General features: G+C 34.6%; 1 protein-coding gene across 1 annotated transcript in view; it reads right to left on the minus strand.

Annotated features, from left to right (window-relative positions):
- Positions 1-390: 390 nt before the first annotated feature.
- Positions 391-19,789, minus strand: part of LOC113518075 (uncharacterized MFS-type transporter C09D4.1) — a 73,790-nt gene continuing 54,391 nt past the window's right edge. Inside the window, exons 3-7 of the mRNA XM_052892875.1 lie at positions 11,287-11,428; positions 8,350-8,549; positions 7,239-7,453; positions 4,806-4,911; positions 391-4,306 (exon numbers count right to left, since the gene is read on the minus strand). Of these exons, the coding sequence (XP_052748835.1) occupies positions 4,145-4,306; positions 4,806-4,911; positions 7,239-7,453; positions 8,350-8,549; positions 11,287-11,428 (825 nt within the window). The 3' untranslated portion in view covers positions 391-4,144. The remainder of the gene's footprint in view (positions 4,307-4,805; positions 4,912-7,238; positions 7,454-8,349; positions 8,550-11,286; positions 11,429-19,789) is intronic.

The raw sequence follows: 19,789 nt of genomic DNA on the forward strand, positions 1-19,789 counted from the left end.
CAATTTTTTCACGACCGTGCCATAGACATTATACTATTTTGTTTTTTTTTTTTATGTTTCTGAGTACTAAATTTTAGTCCGTTTTCAATTCTTTGATTACTTCGATATACATCACAGACGTAGTATAATATACTATTTTTATAATCTAAGTTTTGTACAAATGACTACAAATCTTGTAAAATATTGTGTCTGTAAGAGAATAAATCACTGCAGTGTTTCAACTATTATTTCAATATATAAAATATAACCCTCTGTAACTTATGAAATCTAATCCGAAGATATCGTCACATGCGTACTCATATCAGCGTGTCTAAATTCTGTGATATCCATGGTACAAAACCATAAAAATAATTCTTAGTAGATATATTATTAACAAATAAAAATAAAATATTTTTAAGAGGCTGATCAACAGATTTTATTGAACAATAAACATTTAACACATCAAATTACAGTCACTTATATTCTATAATATGGAATGACATTTAGAAAGTACCACTTTGCAATAAAATTAAGCACGGATTCGGCATGAATTTACTTTTACCTAATATTTTCATACGAATAATATGCAAATACAAAGTAAGTTTGTAAATGGATGAATACCATTCAGAGAACTAAACCTCGAAATTTTATTTGCAACCAAGTATAATTACCAGTACATAGTACTTTAATGGTTAGGGAAGAGAGGATTTTAAATTCAATTTATTATTATTTTTAGAAGGCCATAAGGGGGTTTAACAGCAACGACTGGCGGTTTCATTGTTAACAATAATATACTCTATTATCCATCTGGAAGCAATGTGGTAGTTAATTCCTAGTAAACTAGTTACTACGGCCTAACTGACTGCTTCAACCTCACTTATAATCTCTCTCTGGTGTCCCGCATACAAAAATCAGTAGCGATAGACTTTAGATACCTAATCCTTTTTTTTTTAATAAAAAAAGAACCGGTATTTTTCATGCACGAAATATGCTTAATTATAATATGTAGTGTTTGGATTGAGAAATGGAAATCGAATCGTCCCCGTTGCGGGAATTATAATGCATTGCACTTAGATACCATAATAAATGTTTAAAAACATGTTTTATTGTCGTTTCATTTTAATTATTATAGTCAACTTTCATAGACAAGCGACAAAAAATCTTACGATAACAAAAGCATAGATATCGGTAGATTTGTGTGCCATTTGTCTAGATGAGCAGGTTAGATAATATTTATATCTAGGTATCAAAGTATATAATTACGACCATTATTAAATTATAAAACGTAATTCAAAGAATTGTAAAAGATATTTTGAGTAAGGATTGACAGATACTTCTCACTTTATTAGAAATTATTTTAAGTATGTAATCAATGAGAAAATCGTACAAGTTTAAAAAATTCAGGCACCTACATTATTGGTAGGTACGTACCTAGATATTTTTTTTATGTAGTGTTACAAAAATAAGTTAAATTTTAAACATTTGTATGTAGGTAATTATTTTCGTTTTGAACGTATACCTACCTCCATATAATAACCTATTAAATGTATTTTTAATTCAACATTAGCATCACATTAAACTGCCTGTAAGAATAATTATTGTCGAGATGAGATCGTTTCCAAGAATTTTATGAAAATGACCTACGCCTAATATTTAATTACCTTGTTGAAATTTGCAAGTTTACCTGTCATTACGCCTAATACCTATTAAAATTTGTAGATATATTATCTATAAAATAGATATAATATGACAGCAACATTCCATACCGTTAGGAATGTTTTTAATTAATAGGTACTTAACAATAATAAACAATATATCCTACCACATACTATAAATAATCTACACAAAATATTATTCTATTATATAGATAGATAATACTGTTAACTCACATCGAATCTTATATTTTTCTCTATACAACATTATTACATAAATCGTTATATATCTATGGAACACTATATATTTGCTGTCCACATCTCACTTAAAACTGGGTAGATACTAAAGTCACAAGCCTTAATTTAAATAATTAGTTATGCTGTAGATAGGCCTTCCTCTGTAAAATAGTTTTTTACTGAAATAGTAACAATACCTAGTTACGTACTAAAAGTTTAGGAATTGTTGTTACAAGTAAATTCTTTATAGTGATACCTGAAAAAAATCAGTTACAGTCAACTTTGTATCCAAAGTTAAACAGATTCTATTTAACTATTATAGACTGTTGCATCTATTTTTTAGATACAGTTACTGAACGATACGTAAAAAGCGGTTTACCTAAATCATTTGTTTAACCGAGTTTTTTCAGTGTACCTGGCCATCACAGTCTAAGACCGAAATTAGGGGCTTAATACAAACATTTAAAAACTTGACAGATTTAGATCACGTGACTACAATCTAATCTATATTGTCTATGCCTGTAGTGCCAATTTGGAACGTAGCTTCGTTTATTTTGAGGCTATATGGGCCATGTCCATGTCATTTTTAAAATTCGTCCAAAATGGTCAAGCAAACTTGACCATTTTGGACGAATTTTAAAAACAACAACATTTATTTTGTAGAACTGACAGGTTTTAAGCCTTCATAAAAAGCCCTCACGAGAAGCATTCTTCGATTTTTTTTTTAGATTTTTCTATCCACCTCTCTGTCTAAGACAACGCTGGGCAGATAATTTATACTTAATAAGAATAATCTATTAAATAACGCCATCTAGTTCTAAAAAATACATCCAAGTCTCTACGTAAAATTATTTTGATCGTATAAATATTTGGCAAAATACTTATGAAACCTACAGTCATACAATTTTATTGTCACAATTGCAAATTAGCTCCCATCATTTAATTACTAAATATTAAATATTTTTCTATGCAATGACAGAATACATGGGGATATGTCGCTATAGGACAAATTCAGATCCATTAATGTAAAATATTATATAATAAAATCAACACTCATACAAGATTCACGCAACTATAAGGCCGTATACATATTGAGATGAACGCGACGTAGCGTAAGTATGACTAATTCTCAGTGCAAGAAAAAATTATAATACATACATACATACATATCTGTCACGCCTGTCTCCCATTAGGGTAGGCAGAAACAATGGAACGCCAAATGCTTCGATTCAAACAGACCTCTTTCGCTTCCTCAACATTCATCAATCTTTTCATACACGCTCGCCGGTTACGGGTACATTGTACTTTTAATTTGGCCGTTCTTCAGCACGTCGCCTGTTTGGTCGACATACGTCCGTCTAGGGAGGTTCCTACCGATATCTCCATTCATTCTTGCTCGATAAATCTCTTTCGTAATTCTTTCATCCGTCCTCTCCAAATGGCCAAACTAACGCAACATTCTTTTCTCGATAGAGAACGAAACTGTGTGATTAGAGAGATGTGTGGACTGAAAGACGATATAGTGACAAAAATCGAAAAACTTATATAAAGTAAATAAATGTATTAACATAAGAAAGAACATGACACTGGATATCGTTGTCTCATTTCAGGCATGGGGTAGCGACAATGTATCTATTGACAGATCAAATTGTTACTAATTTAGAGGGAAGAACTGCCTCAAAAGTCGACTGGTTTTGTGTAAACCGTAGAAAGAGAATAATGTTTACGTCGTGGCAAATAAGTAAAACTATCCAAACACAAAAGCATAGGCAGAATAAGACAAAAAATACTTCCGATATTACTCATATTTTCATGTTATGTTATTATCTATTAGGACTGCATGTACTATCTAAGATGTGTCCTAAATCTAAGATGTAAACAGTACTGAGACATTATATTGCAGTTCACTCAAACCAATATGTTTGCCAGTTTAAGAGTACATGTGCGCTTTTTTTAGGATCACCACCCACCTTGAAAATAATCCTAAATACGCCGATGTGTAAAAGAAAAGTAGAAATTATGAGGCTTTGTTTTATTCTTGCGCGATCCTTTTGCGCTGCCTATTCTGCACTACTTAGAATTTACAGACATAATTGGGTGTATATTTTAACTAGCAACTGTATTGCTTTAAAATCCTGTTAATAAATGCTATTAGAATAAATAGTGGCCATTCTCACACACAAATACACCAGCGCACAAGTGTTGAATTCAATACTATAAAAAGGCGACATATCCCCGTCGAAATAACGACTCTACAGTGTAAAGTATACGGTGGTTTATCCCTTATTTTGGGCAGCCTGTCGTCGCAGGTCGGAGCGGATGCACGCGGTGATGACTGTTCCCAGGGCCAGGATGGCGCAGAGAGTCAGGTTCGACCAGCGATCGCTTATGTTGCTCAGCATCCACTCGTATGTCAATGTCAGGACAATGCCGAAAATCTGGAATCATCAATCATTTCCTTAGTTATATAGTTGAAGAAGTTGCCGACATCTGTGTATAGTGTCTAATAATATCGGGGGCGAGGGGGGGGGGGACTAATGAAGGCTCGTCCGTTTATATTATTCCAGCCGATAACTGCCTACTGGTGAACATAAGCCAACCCCATAAGGAAAGTTTTGTCAGTAGTTACCATGCTTGGTAGGCGGATTGGCAACCGCAGTTAGGCTTTTAAAGATGTTTTAGGAGAGACGCTGCTGCCCATCCCTCGCTCTTCCTTAGTCGCCTTTTACGACTCCCACGGGAAAGGAAGGTGTGGTCTATTCTATGCCGGGGCACATGGTAGCGTATACCGTACCATCTGTTAAAATCCAACTGCCTAAAACGGTTTCTTCCCATAAGAGCAAAATCCTAGCCTAAGATCTGGTGTCGGATTTTAGTTCAAGTTTTCATTCTCCATTTCATTTCATACAATGAAACGGAGACTGTAAACAAATGTACCTGAACAACGGCATTGAGTATCCCTGATGTAGTGCCTTCAGGCTCGGGGTACGTCACCTCGGAAGCGAACTCAAAGCCGACCGGCAAGTAGCCAGTCATGAAGAATCTGGAACATATATTTTTAGCAATTAAACGCCAATATTTTCTACGCTACTTTCCATATCATACTTGACAGCCATTTTACATGCGCTTCTAAGCGTAAAAGTGCAAAACAAAAGTCTCTCTGATGTACCAGAGGGAGACTTTGTGCAAAAGTCGTTTGCTTGAGTACCTCTGTCCCATACGTGTTTCTACCGTGAATCAGTTATATTTGCATGGCTGTGTTTTGGTTTGAAGGGTGGGATATGGCAGTGAATTTATACGGTACAGAGGAATAACACCTGAGTCCTTCGGAATGGCAACACATGGGGGGTATCATGGGCGAAACAGTATACCCTGTTACGTCTATGGTACTGCTCATGTCTATAGACGACGGTTACCACTTTCTATTAGATGGGTCAGCTTGTTTACCATTCTACGTTGTATAAAAAAAATCTCTTTAAAGTGATTAGTTGATTAGAATTAATTTGTTCAATTCAGCTATCATTATTATGAGTACGACCGGTAACACTCGAAGAATGACTAACTATTATTATTACTAGAAATTCTGCAACCTTTTATATTAGTCATTAATCTCCAACCGCCATTCAGTCCACACACGTTTTGTTTCACTCTTTTAAGTGAGTCGAAATTAGAATTAAATTTTTTTAAGGATTGTACTTTGTACCTGGATTCAATCTTCAATACCGCTTTTGTGTACAGAGTAACTAAAGACTTGTTTATGATCTATTGAAATTGAGTATAACGATCAAAGGCACTGTAATAACACGAGTACTATTGCAAATTTTTTACACTGAATTTGACCTTGGCTGTGAATATTATCTAGCGACTAAAACCGACATATAGGTACATGCTTATTATGTTTTAGTAGACACTTGTCAGTATTTAATACGCATGTAGGGGGGAAAGGGACTGTTAGTAATGGAGACTAAACATCCCATTGCTAGCAATATACCCAACCAGGTCGATCTCCTCGCGGTTCCCCCTGGAAACTATCATGGTTAATGCCTGATGAATTCATCATGATGGGCTAACTGGCCTGTTTTCACTCTCATCTATCACCCTTCACTGGTACTCCGCCAGCGTATCCCGTTAGCGCAGGCGGGGCTGCCATTCCATTTTCATCCACCAAAAAAAAAGCATGTAAAAGCAAACCTATTAATGTCTATATCTATACATATTTATACGTGAACAAAAACTTTGTCTTTCTTTTTACGATAATTGTGCGGACGGAGGAGTATGCAATTTCGCACACTTATAATTTATATAGAGAAGGAGTGTTAATTTTTTTTTTAATTATGTATAAAAATTTTATTAAATCAATTAAAAAAAAATTACACACACTACCATGTATTTGATACACACACGCATATACACTCCATTATTTATTATTAAAGTCTGTGGTCAAATTGAGAATAGATTAATAGTCTTTGTCTATAATTATTTGTCTATAGTCTTACTGAATGTTAAACATAACCATTATAAATTCATTTATTACAATATACATAAATTATAGTCGAATTTCGACCACGAGACGACCAATACTTAATATTAATTGTATTATGTCAAACATACAAGGTTATATCCAAAACTCTAATACGTAGATACATTTGTTACAAGAGAACACCAAAACTCCTATTTAGATGACGAAGTACACTGCCAAGAAATAATTTATTCATAGACATGTTAGTGGGAACGACGGAAGGGGAATCTTATTACGTAAATGGGGAAAACCCAATGCCCTCAAATTGTTTACCCTGTTAGTCGAGCATGTTCTATCTCTTTTGTTCGTGATATTTCACCATTATGGCCGAGAGGAGAGTAAAAGGGTCTGATTATATCCGAAACGCATTTTGGACGTAATGTAACGAGACACAATTCCCAACGGAGTGGATCTACAGCCATCTTCTCTATAATATTGGCGAGGTCAAATAAGATCGACGCGAAACGAAATCAGTTAGCATTTATTACCTGATGTCAGAGAAACATCGTCTGCATTTCAAACGTGATATTTATTTATTTATTAACGCACACAAACAGTGCATGTATAATACATACATGGGCCCCTATCAGGTCGACTTCCACTTTGACTTGTTTAGCATTCTAGGGTGCATATAAAATATAGAAGTAATACGGGAGTGAACTTTATCGAAAAGAGAAAAAAATTAAAGTGTAACTCAAAATACGGTACATGTTTTACCTATAATGATACGTTATCTATAAGTGGCCTTTTCATTGATGTTTCTTCTGAAATCCACGTGCACGTAATAATGGGGCATAAAGCTAATGTCGTATACATTTTTCTTACATTATTTAATATATAGGAAAACTTACCCAAGTAAAATACTGCTGAGATACACTACAGCGATGATGCCGCAGTCAAGCGTGAACGTGAAGATGATCATCCCCACAACGGAAGCCGCGTACACAGCGAGGGTCGTCTCCTTGAACCTGTGGGTCTTGTCCAGGATCAGGCCGCAGACCACGGAGCCGGTCATACCAGCTACCACGATCACCAGTCCGATTCGACCTGCATCTTCGTTTGCCCCCTGTGTACATTTGTAGTTGATTATATTAAGATCTAAAACGTATTGCATGGTGTTTTTTTTTTTGATGGGTGAAAATGGTATGGTAACCCCGCCTGCACTAACGGGATACGCTGGCGGAGCACCAGTGAACGATGATAGATGAGAATGAAAGCAGGCCAGTTAGCCCATCATGATGGATTCATCAGAAATTAACCATGATAGTTTCCAGAGGGAACCGCGAGGAGGTCGACCTGGTTGGGTATATTGCTAGCAATAGGATTCTCAGTCTCCATTACTAACAATCCCTTTCTCCCCTATTGCATGGTGTTAGTCAATCATGCATGTTTATTTTTTTAAATGTACTATGTCTAATATTACATGGTCGTTACTTAACGGTAAACTAAAATTTCAACATATAAAATTGTAGACAATGCCAGGTTTGCTGGTTAGAAGTATTTTGTCTAATTCCGCTACTCTTAATATGTGTGTACGATTGCCAACATTTAGCAATTGTCAACTAGACTTCCCTAGTTCAATAAAACAATGACAGGTTTATCTAAAAATCTAGATAGATAAAACAAATATGCCAATGGCCACTTTATTACCAAAAGAAGACTTTGTATAAAAGTCGTTTGTTTAGGTACCTCTGTACCATTCGTGTTTCTACCGTGAAGCAGTTGTGTTTGCATGGCTGTGTTTAGGTTTGAAGGGTGAGATATAGCGAGAATTTACAGGGTACAGAGGAATAACACCTGAGTCCTCAGGAATGTCAACGCATGGGGAGGTATCATGGGCGAAACAGTATACTCTGTTATGTCCATGGTACTGCTCATGTCTATAGGCGACGGTTAGCACTTTCCATCAGGTGGGCCGTCAGCTTGTTTGCCATTCTAAGTTGTATTAAAAAAAAAACTCACCGGATAATACGTGAGAACCAGCTGGTTGAGAAGGGTGGATATAGCGTAGAACACACCCACGTTGAGACCGTACGAGATTAGCAGCAGAACGTAGTTTCTGTTGGTGAGTAGCTTCTTAATTGATTGCAAGAAGTTGGAGTCCAGGTTCGAGCCGAGGTCTGCGGCTGCTGAGGGTGGCGTGGGTGGTGCCGCTTTGAAGACTGCAACGGTAAGAATATAACTAATATAACCTCTCCGTGATCTTGAATTAGACGATTCGATTTATCAGTTAAATGTAACATTTTTTACGAATATCACTTTTTTTTTATTTAACCACTTAAGCATCTCGAACGAGACCCTGTCGCGCATCAAATGTGTTCCGATTTGCGCTGTCCCGAGTACCTCTCGCCACTTATAAATATTGTGTTTATATTTTTATCTGGAGCGATGCCTTCTCGCCCGTTTGTATTTCATAGAGCTTAGTGTATATTTATTGTATGCTCGTTCGAATTTAGTGCGTGCGCTAGTGCGCCAGTTGACCTCATTTCACAGAAACCCTCGCATTAAGTAGTTAATAAGTGACAATGCTTATAATCAGTATTTACATACATTTTAATTATGAGTTTATTTTTTAAAAGTACCTTTTAAAATATTAATCTAAAAACCCAATAGCTAGCAATATCTCTTATCAGGTCGCCACGTGGTTACCTCCACACAATTCCCTCTGGTACAGATAATACAATACTATACTCCTTGTAAACCATCGTGGTTAATTCTTGTGTAATTCGTCACGATGAGTTAACTGGCGTGCTTATTTCTCGCCTACCATCCCTCACTGGTGGTCTGTCAGCTCATACCGATAGTGCAGGTTAACATTTCGTTTTCATCCATTAAAAAAACTACCTATAATAGGGAGTTTATGTATTACAATCCTATGTATATAATTTTAAAAACTTATGTACATTTTCTTATATTTTTAAGACTTCCTGATAAAATCACGACTATTGTAGGAAAAGACATACATAATGTGTTCATAAAATTTATATATATATATATATATAAACAATCCGTAATCCAAAATTTGAGATATAAATTCACTATGATACGATACACATTTATTAGCCTTTGACAAACTTTTGCTGTATCAAATCGCAGCTCAAAAGTTTTCCATTTGTTTGTGTCATTTGTCACACAAACTTTTGAATCTATAAACAAGAACAGTATCATGAAAATCATTGAATACGTTATATTTTATCGTAAATATTGTTACTGTAAGGTCTGAAATAATCTAAAATATATCTACATAAATAAGATTTTAAATTTTACACGCCATTAAAATAATGAATGAATAAGTATACTTTATTTGCATTATACAATATAGGAAATAAGCAAGACAATTTACGAATACAACGATACAATTGTATAAGTACAGTAAGGCGGTCTTACTGCTGAGAGCAATCCTTTCAAGACAACCTTAAGGTAATGGACTAATTGTTGTACAAGTAGGTATGATAGTGCTGTATCATTAAAAAAGCATCTTTTGCAAATTAAAAATATATAAAAATTATATACATATATACACACACACATATATACACATAAAATAATGTGATTCTATAACATTGAATAAGATTTATTTGTACCATATTTATTAAAATAAATAATTATTATAGTAGAGCAAGTTTTACTAAAACGAATCTATTTCAAACAGTCGTTTAAATTAAGCAAAATGAAGTTTAAAATGTACATTACATTTCTAATCGCGTGAAGGTTGAGAATAAATCGTAGTAAACATATTTACATACGTGCAACGCGGAAGCCAGACATTAGAGGTTATAGTAAATTTTGCATGTATATTCACAATGACGCACTATGCAATTCTAAATCGCTAATAATAGATAATAATAATATTTCTTTATTACAGATAACTAAGATCTATTTTTGTTAGTAACATGTGACTTAAACTATGTTAGTAGAAAAAAATACAAAACAATGTTATGGCTACCACTAAACATAAGCGTTCCTCATAAGGAGAATTTTGCCAGTAGTTTTTTTTTATACAACTTAGAATGGCAAACAAGCTGACGGCCCACCTGATGGAAAGTGGTAACCGTCGCCTATAGACATGAGCAGTACCATGGACGTAACAGAGTATACTGTTTCGCCCGTGATACCCCCCATGTGTTGCCATTCCTGACTTTTGTACAAAGTCTCTAGTAAAGTTGCCACGCTTGGTAGGCGGGTTAGCAAGGTATCTCTAGGTGACTATTCTTTACTAGTATTTATTTTTCAATAATATGATAAAATGCAAGTGTTTGTTTGTTTGAATGCGATAGGTAATCTAAGAAAATTCGAATTTGAAAAAATCTTTTATATTTGCTAGCTCATTTCTTAAGAAGAATTACGTGTAATTACTTATATTGTTACTTGTATTACGCGTACAAAATTTTGAACAATACAGAGGTTATAAGGGGAAATGGATTGTTAGTAATGGGGTTTATTGGCCCCATTGCTAACAAGTTACCCTATCAGATCGACCTACACACGGTTCCCCCTGGAAACCATTGTGATTGTCTTGCTAAATTTGTCACAATGGGCTAATTGACTTGATTTTATCCTGTAAATTCACTGTCACATCCAAGGGATTGTTAGTAATAGAGGCTAAAAATCCCATTGCTAGCAATATACCCAACCAGGTCGACCTCCTCGCGGTTCCCCCCTGGAAACTATCATCGTTAATTCCTGATGAATTCATCATGTTGGGCTAAGTGTCCTGTTTTCATTCTCATCTATCAACTCTCACTGGTGCCCCGCCAGTGTATACCGATAGCGCAGGCGGAGTTACCGTTTCATTTTCACCCATAAAAAAATAAAAATACTATTCAATATTCTGATTGGAGCACGGGCGAAGTCATGGAGCACAGATAATTACATAAATATAAATCTCTATCGACTTACACAGAAGGATCAGCACAAAGAGCACGCTGGTGAAGGCTGCGACGATGTAGAACATCAGCTGGAAGTCAGCGCCGATCTCCTCGATGGTGCCTTGCGCGCGGACCAGCATCGGCGGAAGGAAGAACCCGACTGCGACACCCAACTGTCCAGAAATACCATAAAGAATTAAATTCCAATTAATTATTTCACTTCACGTTCTTTTACGTTATTTAGATAATGGGTACGAAACCCGAATGATTCAATTTATGAAAGGAACTAAACTCTACGCGATCTGCCTTGGAAGTCATCGTGATCCTGGTAAATGGGTTACCATAAATCAATTGATCTTTATTTAATACCCCTCACTAGTACTCTGCCAGTGTATACCAATAGCGAAGGCTGAATTATGATACCATTATTATCTATTTAAAAAAAAACCTTTAATTATACGTAGATTAAATTCATTCAATTAACATTTAAAACACGCCATATTAAAACCAATACTGCGCAACAAGTTATTCATATATACTGTTTACTTGATGTGGGCGACAAAGGAAACCAGGAATGGAAATTGGAAATATATGTATAATGGTCAAAGGAACTTAGAAGACTAGGGTCGTGAAGGTAAACCAAAAGGAAACAATAGATATGCGTATCAATTTCGAATTTGGTAAATAATAATATCTAATATATAAAATTCTCGTGTCGCGGTGTTTGTTACCGAACTCCTCCGAAATGGCTTTACCGATTTTTATCAAATTTTGTGTGCATATTGGGTAGATCTGAGAATCGGCCAACATCTATTTTTCATACCCCTCAATGATAAGGGTGACCCAACCCTAAATATATTTTTTTTAATTTTTAAAAATTTATTTTTAATTTTATTTTATTATGATTTAGCATTCAAAAATACATACAATTTCAAATTTTCACTTTTTTACGATCAACCCCTATTTTTTAATAGCGATTTTTATATGCCACAATAGGGTTACAAGATAGCTATCGAATATAATAATTGTAGTACGATAAATTTTCATGTACAGTTCTAGAAATAATGTAATATGGTAAAACAACACATGCCGAGTCAGCTAGTATAGCTATAAATAATATATGTGGCCTGTACTCCACACTTGATATATTTACATAATGTATTTCTCTAAGTTCATAATGTTTATTGTACTTACATAGACTGGGAAATCCCTATATAAAATTACTATATATTAGGTAAAGAAAAACAGTTGTATATAGGTATAATTTATCAGTCAAAACATTATGTTGAATTTATACTTGAACACTTTTTTTAACACAAACTTTAATTGTGTTAAAAAAAACCGACTTTAATTGTAGCAAGAGTAGTTAATTTGATTAAATAAAAACTAAACTTAAACCGAATCGGTTTTAATAAAATGTCTATGGGACCAATTTGTAAGTATACGCTTTTAGATAAAAAAGGAATTTTCCAAATCAGTTTACAACTAACGGAGTTATGGGATAAAATATAGAAAAATCTGAATGAATAACCACCTTCTTTTTGAAGTCGGTTGATAAGAAAATGATGGAAGTAACAACTACTACAATAATGTCTTATATTATTATATATGGCGGTTGACTGGTAGAGAATGCCATCAGGCATTTAAGTTCGCCCTGTAGACATTTTTCAATGTGTGCAAAAGTATAAATAAATCAGTTATTTTGAAAAACGAAACAACTGAACAGGTTTTTTTTTTAATTTCTATGGGACCAATCGGTATATGGTATATCCTTTCAGATAAAAAAAAGAATTCACATGTTTTATCCTTAGTACCCTAGGTCAACTAAGAGAAGTTAACAGTCGAAGAATGGGCAGCAGAGTCTTTATTAAAACATCACGAAAGCCTAACTGCGGTTACCACTACCTGCCATGAATGGCAACTACTGGCAAAGCCCTGGAGGAGGCCTTCGTTCATCAGTGGACAGTAGACAGCTGATATGATGATGATGATGATCCTGGGTAAACCTGTAGCTACATTATGGATGCATTTTTTTTTTGATAAGTGAAAATGGTATGGTAACCCCGCCTGCGCTAACGGGATACGCTAGCGGAGCACCAGTGAAGTGTGATAGATGAGAATGAAAACAGGCCAGTTAACCCATCATGACGAATTCATCAGGAATTAACCATGATAGTTTCCAGGGGGAACCGCGAGGATGTCGACCTGGTTGGGTATATTGCTAGCAATGGGAATCTCAGCCTCCATTACTAACAATCCCTTTCCCCCCATTATGGATGCATTGATTTCACGAAACTACTTGTAAAACAGTTACGTCGTATGCAGATTGTTTCAAATAAACATTCTTTAGTCTAAAATCTAGGTTAAGAATAAATACGTTATCAACTTTCTGATTAGGTACTTGAAATATTTAATTTTACACGCTTGCAATGTAGAATATTTATTATTGTATTGTGATATGGTTTCAGCCTTATTTTACTGGATCAAAAATATTTAATAGTAGACACGGAACTGTAAAGAGGATCATCTTATTAACACTTTTCGAATTTATTATATTTATCTACACAGTTGTATCTACATGACGGATTAATTTTGGTATGATAATTGTTTAAATAAATGTTGATCTTTATTTTTATGTAACTTAGAATGGCAAACAAGCTGACGGCCCATCTGATGGAAAATGGTAACCGTGGCCTATAGACAAGCGGTACCACGAACATAACAGAGTATACTATTTCGGCCATGATATATGTATTTCGCCCCCCATGCGTTACCATTCCTGAGGACTCAGCTGTTTATTCACTGTTATTGTTACCCTGTAAATTCACTGCCATATGCCATATGCCGCACCCTTCAAACCGAAACACAGATATGCAAATACAAGTGCTTCACGGTAGAAACACGAATTTGACAGAGGTGCCCGAGCAAACGACTTTTGTACAAAGTCTCCATGGGGTAAAATTTTAAATTTTTTTAGGTTGTTCTTTTAACTGCGTTTTTTATAAAATTAGATTAGTACTTATATTGCGTATTTACTAATCTGCACGGTTCCTTATGAGATGCGTAAAAATGCTAAGAATTTATACATAGATTCCTTTCCCAATTGACTTTTTCAAGTCTCATGCCATACAAAGATATTAATGATCTGTTATAGTATAAATACTTCCAGAGAACCTTCTCATAGAACTAATTTGATGTTTGTATGTATCTATTACTAGATTGATATTCTTTTTTTTTTATACAACTTAGAATGGCAAACAAGCTGACGGCCCACCTGATGGAAAGTGGTAACCGTCGCCTATAGACATGAGCAGTACCATGCACATAACAGAGTATACTGTTTCGCCCATGATACCCCCCATACGTTGCCATTCCTGAGGACTCAGGTGTTATTCCTCTGTACCCTGTAAATTCATGCCACTTTATTATAGTTATTCACTTACAATAGTCTGCATAAAATAAATTAATATATTCTAATATAAATTAATTTGTCCTAATATGTTTTATTAGCATGAGAACAGTTTTAAGGATTGTTACCGATTTCACTCCCTATATGTTATTTTACACTTGTCTTCCAAATATAAAAAAAAATCCTATAAGCGAGTCCACAACGGCTAAATTGAAGATATTTTTAGAATACCGCGTTGATTTAATAAAAAAAATATCGACCAGAAAAAGGAAAATCACTCGAGATTCAGCGATATCAATGTGATTTATTCATGATATTTTTTTATTATCTGAGAACAATTTTCCTCAATATCGTTTCAAAGAGAGCACCGGAATCGTGGGAAGAAGGATTTGTAACCGGTATTTATTTGCATATAAAAGCTTTAACTCAATTGACCGGAACATTCTCGAGTAAGGCAATACTTTCACATTTCTCTCTTTTGTTATGGATTTGCTGTATTATACCATTTTGGAAGTAAAATATTATACCTTTTTTTTAAATGGATGATAATGGAATAGTAACATAACAGGTAGCAGCGTCCTTCTTAAAATATCTCCAAAACCTAACAGTGGTTACCAATCCGCCTGCCAAGCGTGGCACTACTGGCGAATCCCCCAATAGAGGGAGGCTTGTGTTCAGCAGTGAACAATTAGCCGCTAATATGGTGTCTACAATTAATGCATACTATACACATTTAAAATATTTCATTAAAATTTGCTAAAAAGACTTCCAGTTTCAAAAAACTAATGTTCTCAATTTTTACGATACGTATATGATATCTAAACCAATTTCACGATTTTTTAGCAATTAACAAAAAAAAAAAGTATTATTCCCTTATTGCCTTATTTTCAGTTTGTGACTGAAGATGTAGTAGAATTGTAAACACGCAATTCCATATTTTAAATTTAAATATTTTCGATGTAGATTTATTTATTTATTGTACAAAGTGTACTGCGTCAAGTAAAAAATAATAATTACAATTAATTTTAATGAGACGTGATACAAAAGACGGCCTTATCGCTAAGCAATCTCTTCCAGACAACCTTTGGGTAGAGGACATTGAGAAAAAGACAAAGGGTAGATGGCGCACAATTATATAAATACTAATGTATACAAATATACATATATAAAACAAATAATATATATACAAACATACACATATTTAACAGCACACATACAGCAGGAGAGAATGACGAAGGAAAATAAAGAGTAAACTTAGTAGAAATAGTACTAAAGGGAGAGATAGTAGTATTTAACAGAGGTTTTAGGAATAGAGACAGGTAGTGAGTCCTACAAGCGAACTGCCTGCATAGTAAAGGATTTAGAATAAAAGGTAGAAGAATGAGCGGAAAATTTGAGACGAAGGTAAAATACGGTCATTAGTCGCTATTGTAGGTATTATTAGATTATGAAGTTTATACCGTTTCTGGTTCCATAGAGATTTCATTAAAATTGGTTAAGTAATTTAATTTTAAAATCAAAATATTTATTATAACAGAGAGACACTGTACAAAAGTCGTTTGTTTGGGTACTTCTGTCTCATTCGTGTTTCTACCGTGAAGTAGTTGTATTTTTATGGCTGTGTTTCAGTTTCAAGGGTGGGATATGACAGTGAATTTACAGGGTATAGAGAAATAATACTTGAGTCCTTAGGAATGGCCACACAGTTGGGAGATATCATGGTAGAAACAGTATACTCTGTTATGTCCATGGTGCTGCTCATGTCTATAGGCAACGGTTACCACTTTCCATCAGATGGGCCGTCAGCTTGTTTGACATTCTAAGTTGCATAAAAAAAGTGGTTTTGTCAGAATTTAAAATCAAAATATGCACATTCGTTACAAACTTTGCAATGTTTGCAAATTATAGAAACCTACAAGATAATAGAAAGAACAAACTCGACAATTTTCCGAATCAATTAACACTCAAGAAAGTCTTTGAATAATGAATGGGTTTGTTAGCGAATTTTTGACACGGCCGCGGTTGTTTGTGTCACCCATTAATCTTCGCATTCAGCGTTGATACCTCGGACAAAGGGTCGTTATGAGAGATTTATGTACCTCTTAATATCACTCTATGCGAATTATAATTTACGACTGTGCATGATTGTATTTGGAGTACAAACAAAATGTTGTGCTAAGCAATTAATGTATCACCCATTAATCAACATTTTTCGTCTAATAATTTATTTATTAAATTAAATTTTTTTTTTTATTTATTCAAACTTAAATGCACAGTAAAATTCTATGTACATTTGGCGGACTTAACATTTAAAGTTTTTTTTTTTATTTTCTATTTATTACTCTGGGAGCAAATGAGCACGCGACTGACATGATCATCCGTAACACTGAAAGAATTCAGCAACTCCCAAGAAGCTTAATTTATTCATTTAGCGTGATGAAACGTATACTATAACCTGCGCAGGAGTATGAAGTATAATTGTACCAAGTTTCGTTAAAATCTGACGAGTAGTTTTTGTTTCTATAACGAACATACAGACAGACAGACAGACTTCAAAAAGAAGAAGGTTTTAAATTTGATTATAATTTTTTTGTGTTTATTACCTCACAACTCCGTCAGTTGTAAATTAATTTGGATTTTATTCTACAAGGATATGCTTACAGACTGGTGCCGAAGAAATTATATCAAAATCAATTTTTCCCCCAATTAAAGTCGGTTTTGTGATAAACATAATTTAATTATCATTAAGTACTATTAAAATAGAACAAATAATAAAAGTATATAATACTTTTTATGTAGATAAAAATTCTGCCAAAGTACTTAATAAACACTCATAATACAACCCACGCAGTGTTGATTAGAAAGCAATCATTGAAAATCACCTCATTTTCTCTAACATTACCTAATCGCATGTTATTGGGGGGAAAGGGATTGTTAGCAATGGAATTTGACAGCCCCATTGCTAACAATATGCCCTATTAGGTCGACCTCCACGTGGTTCCCCCTAGAAACCCTTGTGAACAATTCTTGTTGAATTCGTCACGATGGGCCAACTGACCTGCTTCATCCTCACCTATCATTCTTCACTGGTGCTCCGCCAGCGTATCCCGATAGCGCAGGCGGGGTCACCATTCCATTATCACCCATTAAAAAAAAATCGCATATTATGCGGTAGGTGCACACCTGCAAATACCGTTGGTGTTGTGGGCGATCATGGGCGGCGGTAGTCACTTATTATCAGGTGAGCCGCATTCTCATTTGCCCCCTGTGTTGTAAGAAAAAAGGTGCGTAGTTCGGAAGAGTTCTTTTTATCTATACAGATACGCCACTCGTCCATGTTTTTTTTTATGTAACATAGAATGACAAACAAGCCTATTGATGAAGATTTGTAATTGAAAGGGGCCGCCTGAAAGGGGGGAAATGGATTGTTAGTAATGAGATTTACCAGCCCCATCGCTAGCAATACACCTCTATCAGGTCGACCTCCACGCGGTCTCCTCTGGAAACCATACTGATTAAATCTTGTTTAATTAATCACTTTGGGCCAACTGACCTGTCTTCATCCTCAACTGTCACTCTTCACTAGTATCCCCCAGTGTATACCGATAGCGCAGGCGGGTTTATCATTCCATCTTCACCCATTAAAAAATAAACTGTTGCCTGAACATATATGTTGATATGAACAGTACCAAGTTCCCATTCCCAAGACTAAGGTTTTATGTGTCTGTTCCCTATATTGCAATATCCCACCAAATTGAAATACAGCCATGCAAATATAACAGCTTCACGGCAGAAACACCAATAGCAGAGAGGTGCTAAAGTAAACGACTTTTGTACAAATTCTTCCTTTGGTATTTATTGCCAAGTATAATTACAGTAATGCAGTTTGATACATTTACTATAACTATGTCAGGAATGAATTAAATTAATTTAAAGAGAAGCAATAAAAAACATGTTTGCAAATAATTTATCTTTATCTCTTTAAAATAAACATAGTTTTAACTAAATAGTAAAAGTTTAGTTATATAAATTGCAAACAAGCGCAACGAATAGAAAATGAGTTTTTGTATATGCATTCTTTTATCTCGCTTTACTGTGTACGTCTAATGTTATTTGTGCTGTAAGTAATGCAAATAAATTATCTATCTAATTATCATCATATCAGCTATTAAGTGCCCAATGCTGGACATAGGTTTCCGCGTAGATTACCATAAGGAACGATCCCGACCCACTTGTATCCATTGATTCCTTGATATGCATTTGAATTCGTCGCTGCATCTAGCTGTAATACAATGTTACCAAAGTATCTAAGATTTATTTGACATCGACAATTTAGATAATGGCGGCCCTATATATTATATGTACCTATATTAAATCCTTTTTAGAATTCTGCAAACGTTCAAGGTAACTCTGCGAGTGACACGAAGGGAACATTTGACAGGTACTTGCCTAATGTACAAGTTACTTCTCTGATTTAAGAAATTGCTCTGTAAAATAACAGCGACTATCTTATACGTACATTTTTAACTAAAAACAAGGAATTACATAGAAGGAATGATAAAATAATAGCTGTAAATCATATGATTGCCTTCTTGTAAATTGTAATTGTATCATCTATTGCTATTTGCTGTTATTTACACCATCTGTTGCTATTTGTCTCATTTCATAGCAGCCTAGTATATAGAAAATGTTATATGGCCGTATAACCCTACCAAATTCAGATACACCCTGCTTATATACTTTCTACATAAACTGTGTCGAATATATAATAAAATATAGTAATGTAAAATTTGTTTTTGACAAATAATTGACATATCAAATATTTTCTATACATTAGCCTGCTATGAATTGAGACAAATAGCAACTGATGGTGTATCTTTCGTCCTCTTTTTACTAATTATACTTGCATAAGAAGAAAGGAGGCAACCACATGATTTACAGTTTTTATTTTATTAGTCCTTGTATGTAATTCCTTGTTCTTAGGTTTTTAATAGTCCGGGTGTTTCTATTTATAAATATGTACTTATTACAGAAAGATGAAAGAAGAATTACGAAAGAGATTTATCGAGCAAGAATGAATGGATATGTCGGTAGGGGCCGCCGTAGACGGACGTATGTCGACCAA

Source organism: Galleria mellonella, unplaced genomic scaffold, assembly GCF_026898425.1.
Source record: "Galleria mellonella isolate WM207_F2 unplaced genomic scaffold, CSIRO_AGI_GalMel_v1 utg171, whole genome shotgun sequence".
In the NCBI taxonomy this organism is placed as follows: Eukaryota; Metazoa; Arthropoda; class Insecta; order Lepidoptera; family Pyralidae; genus Galleria; species Galleria mellonella.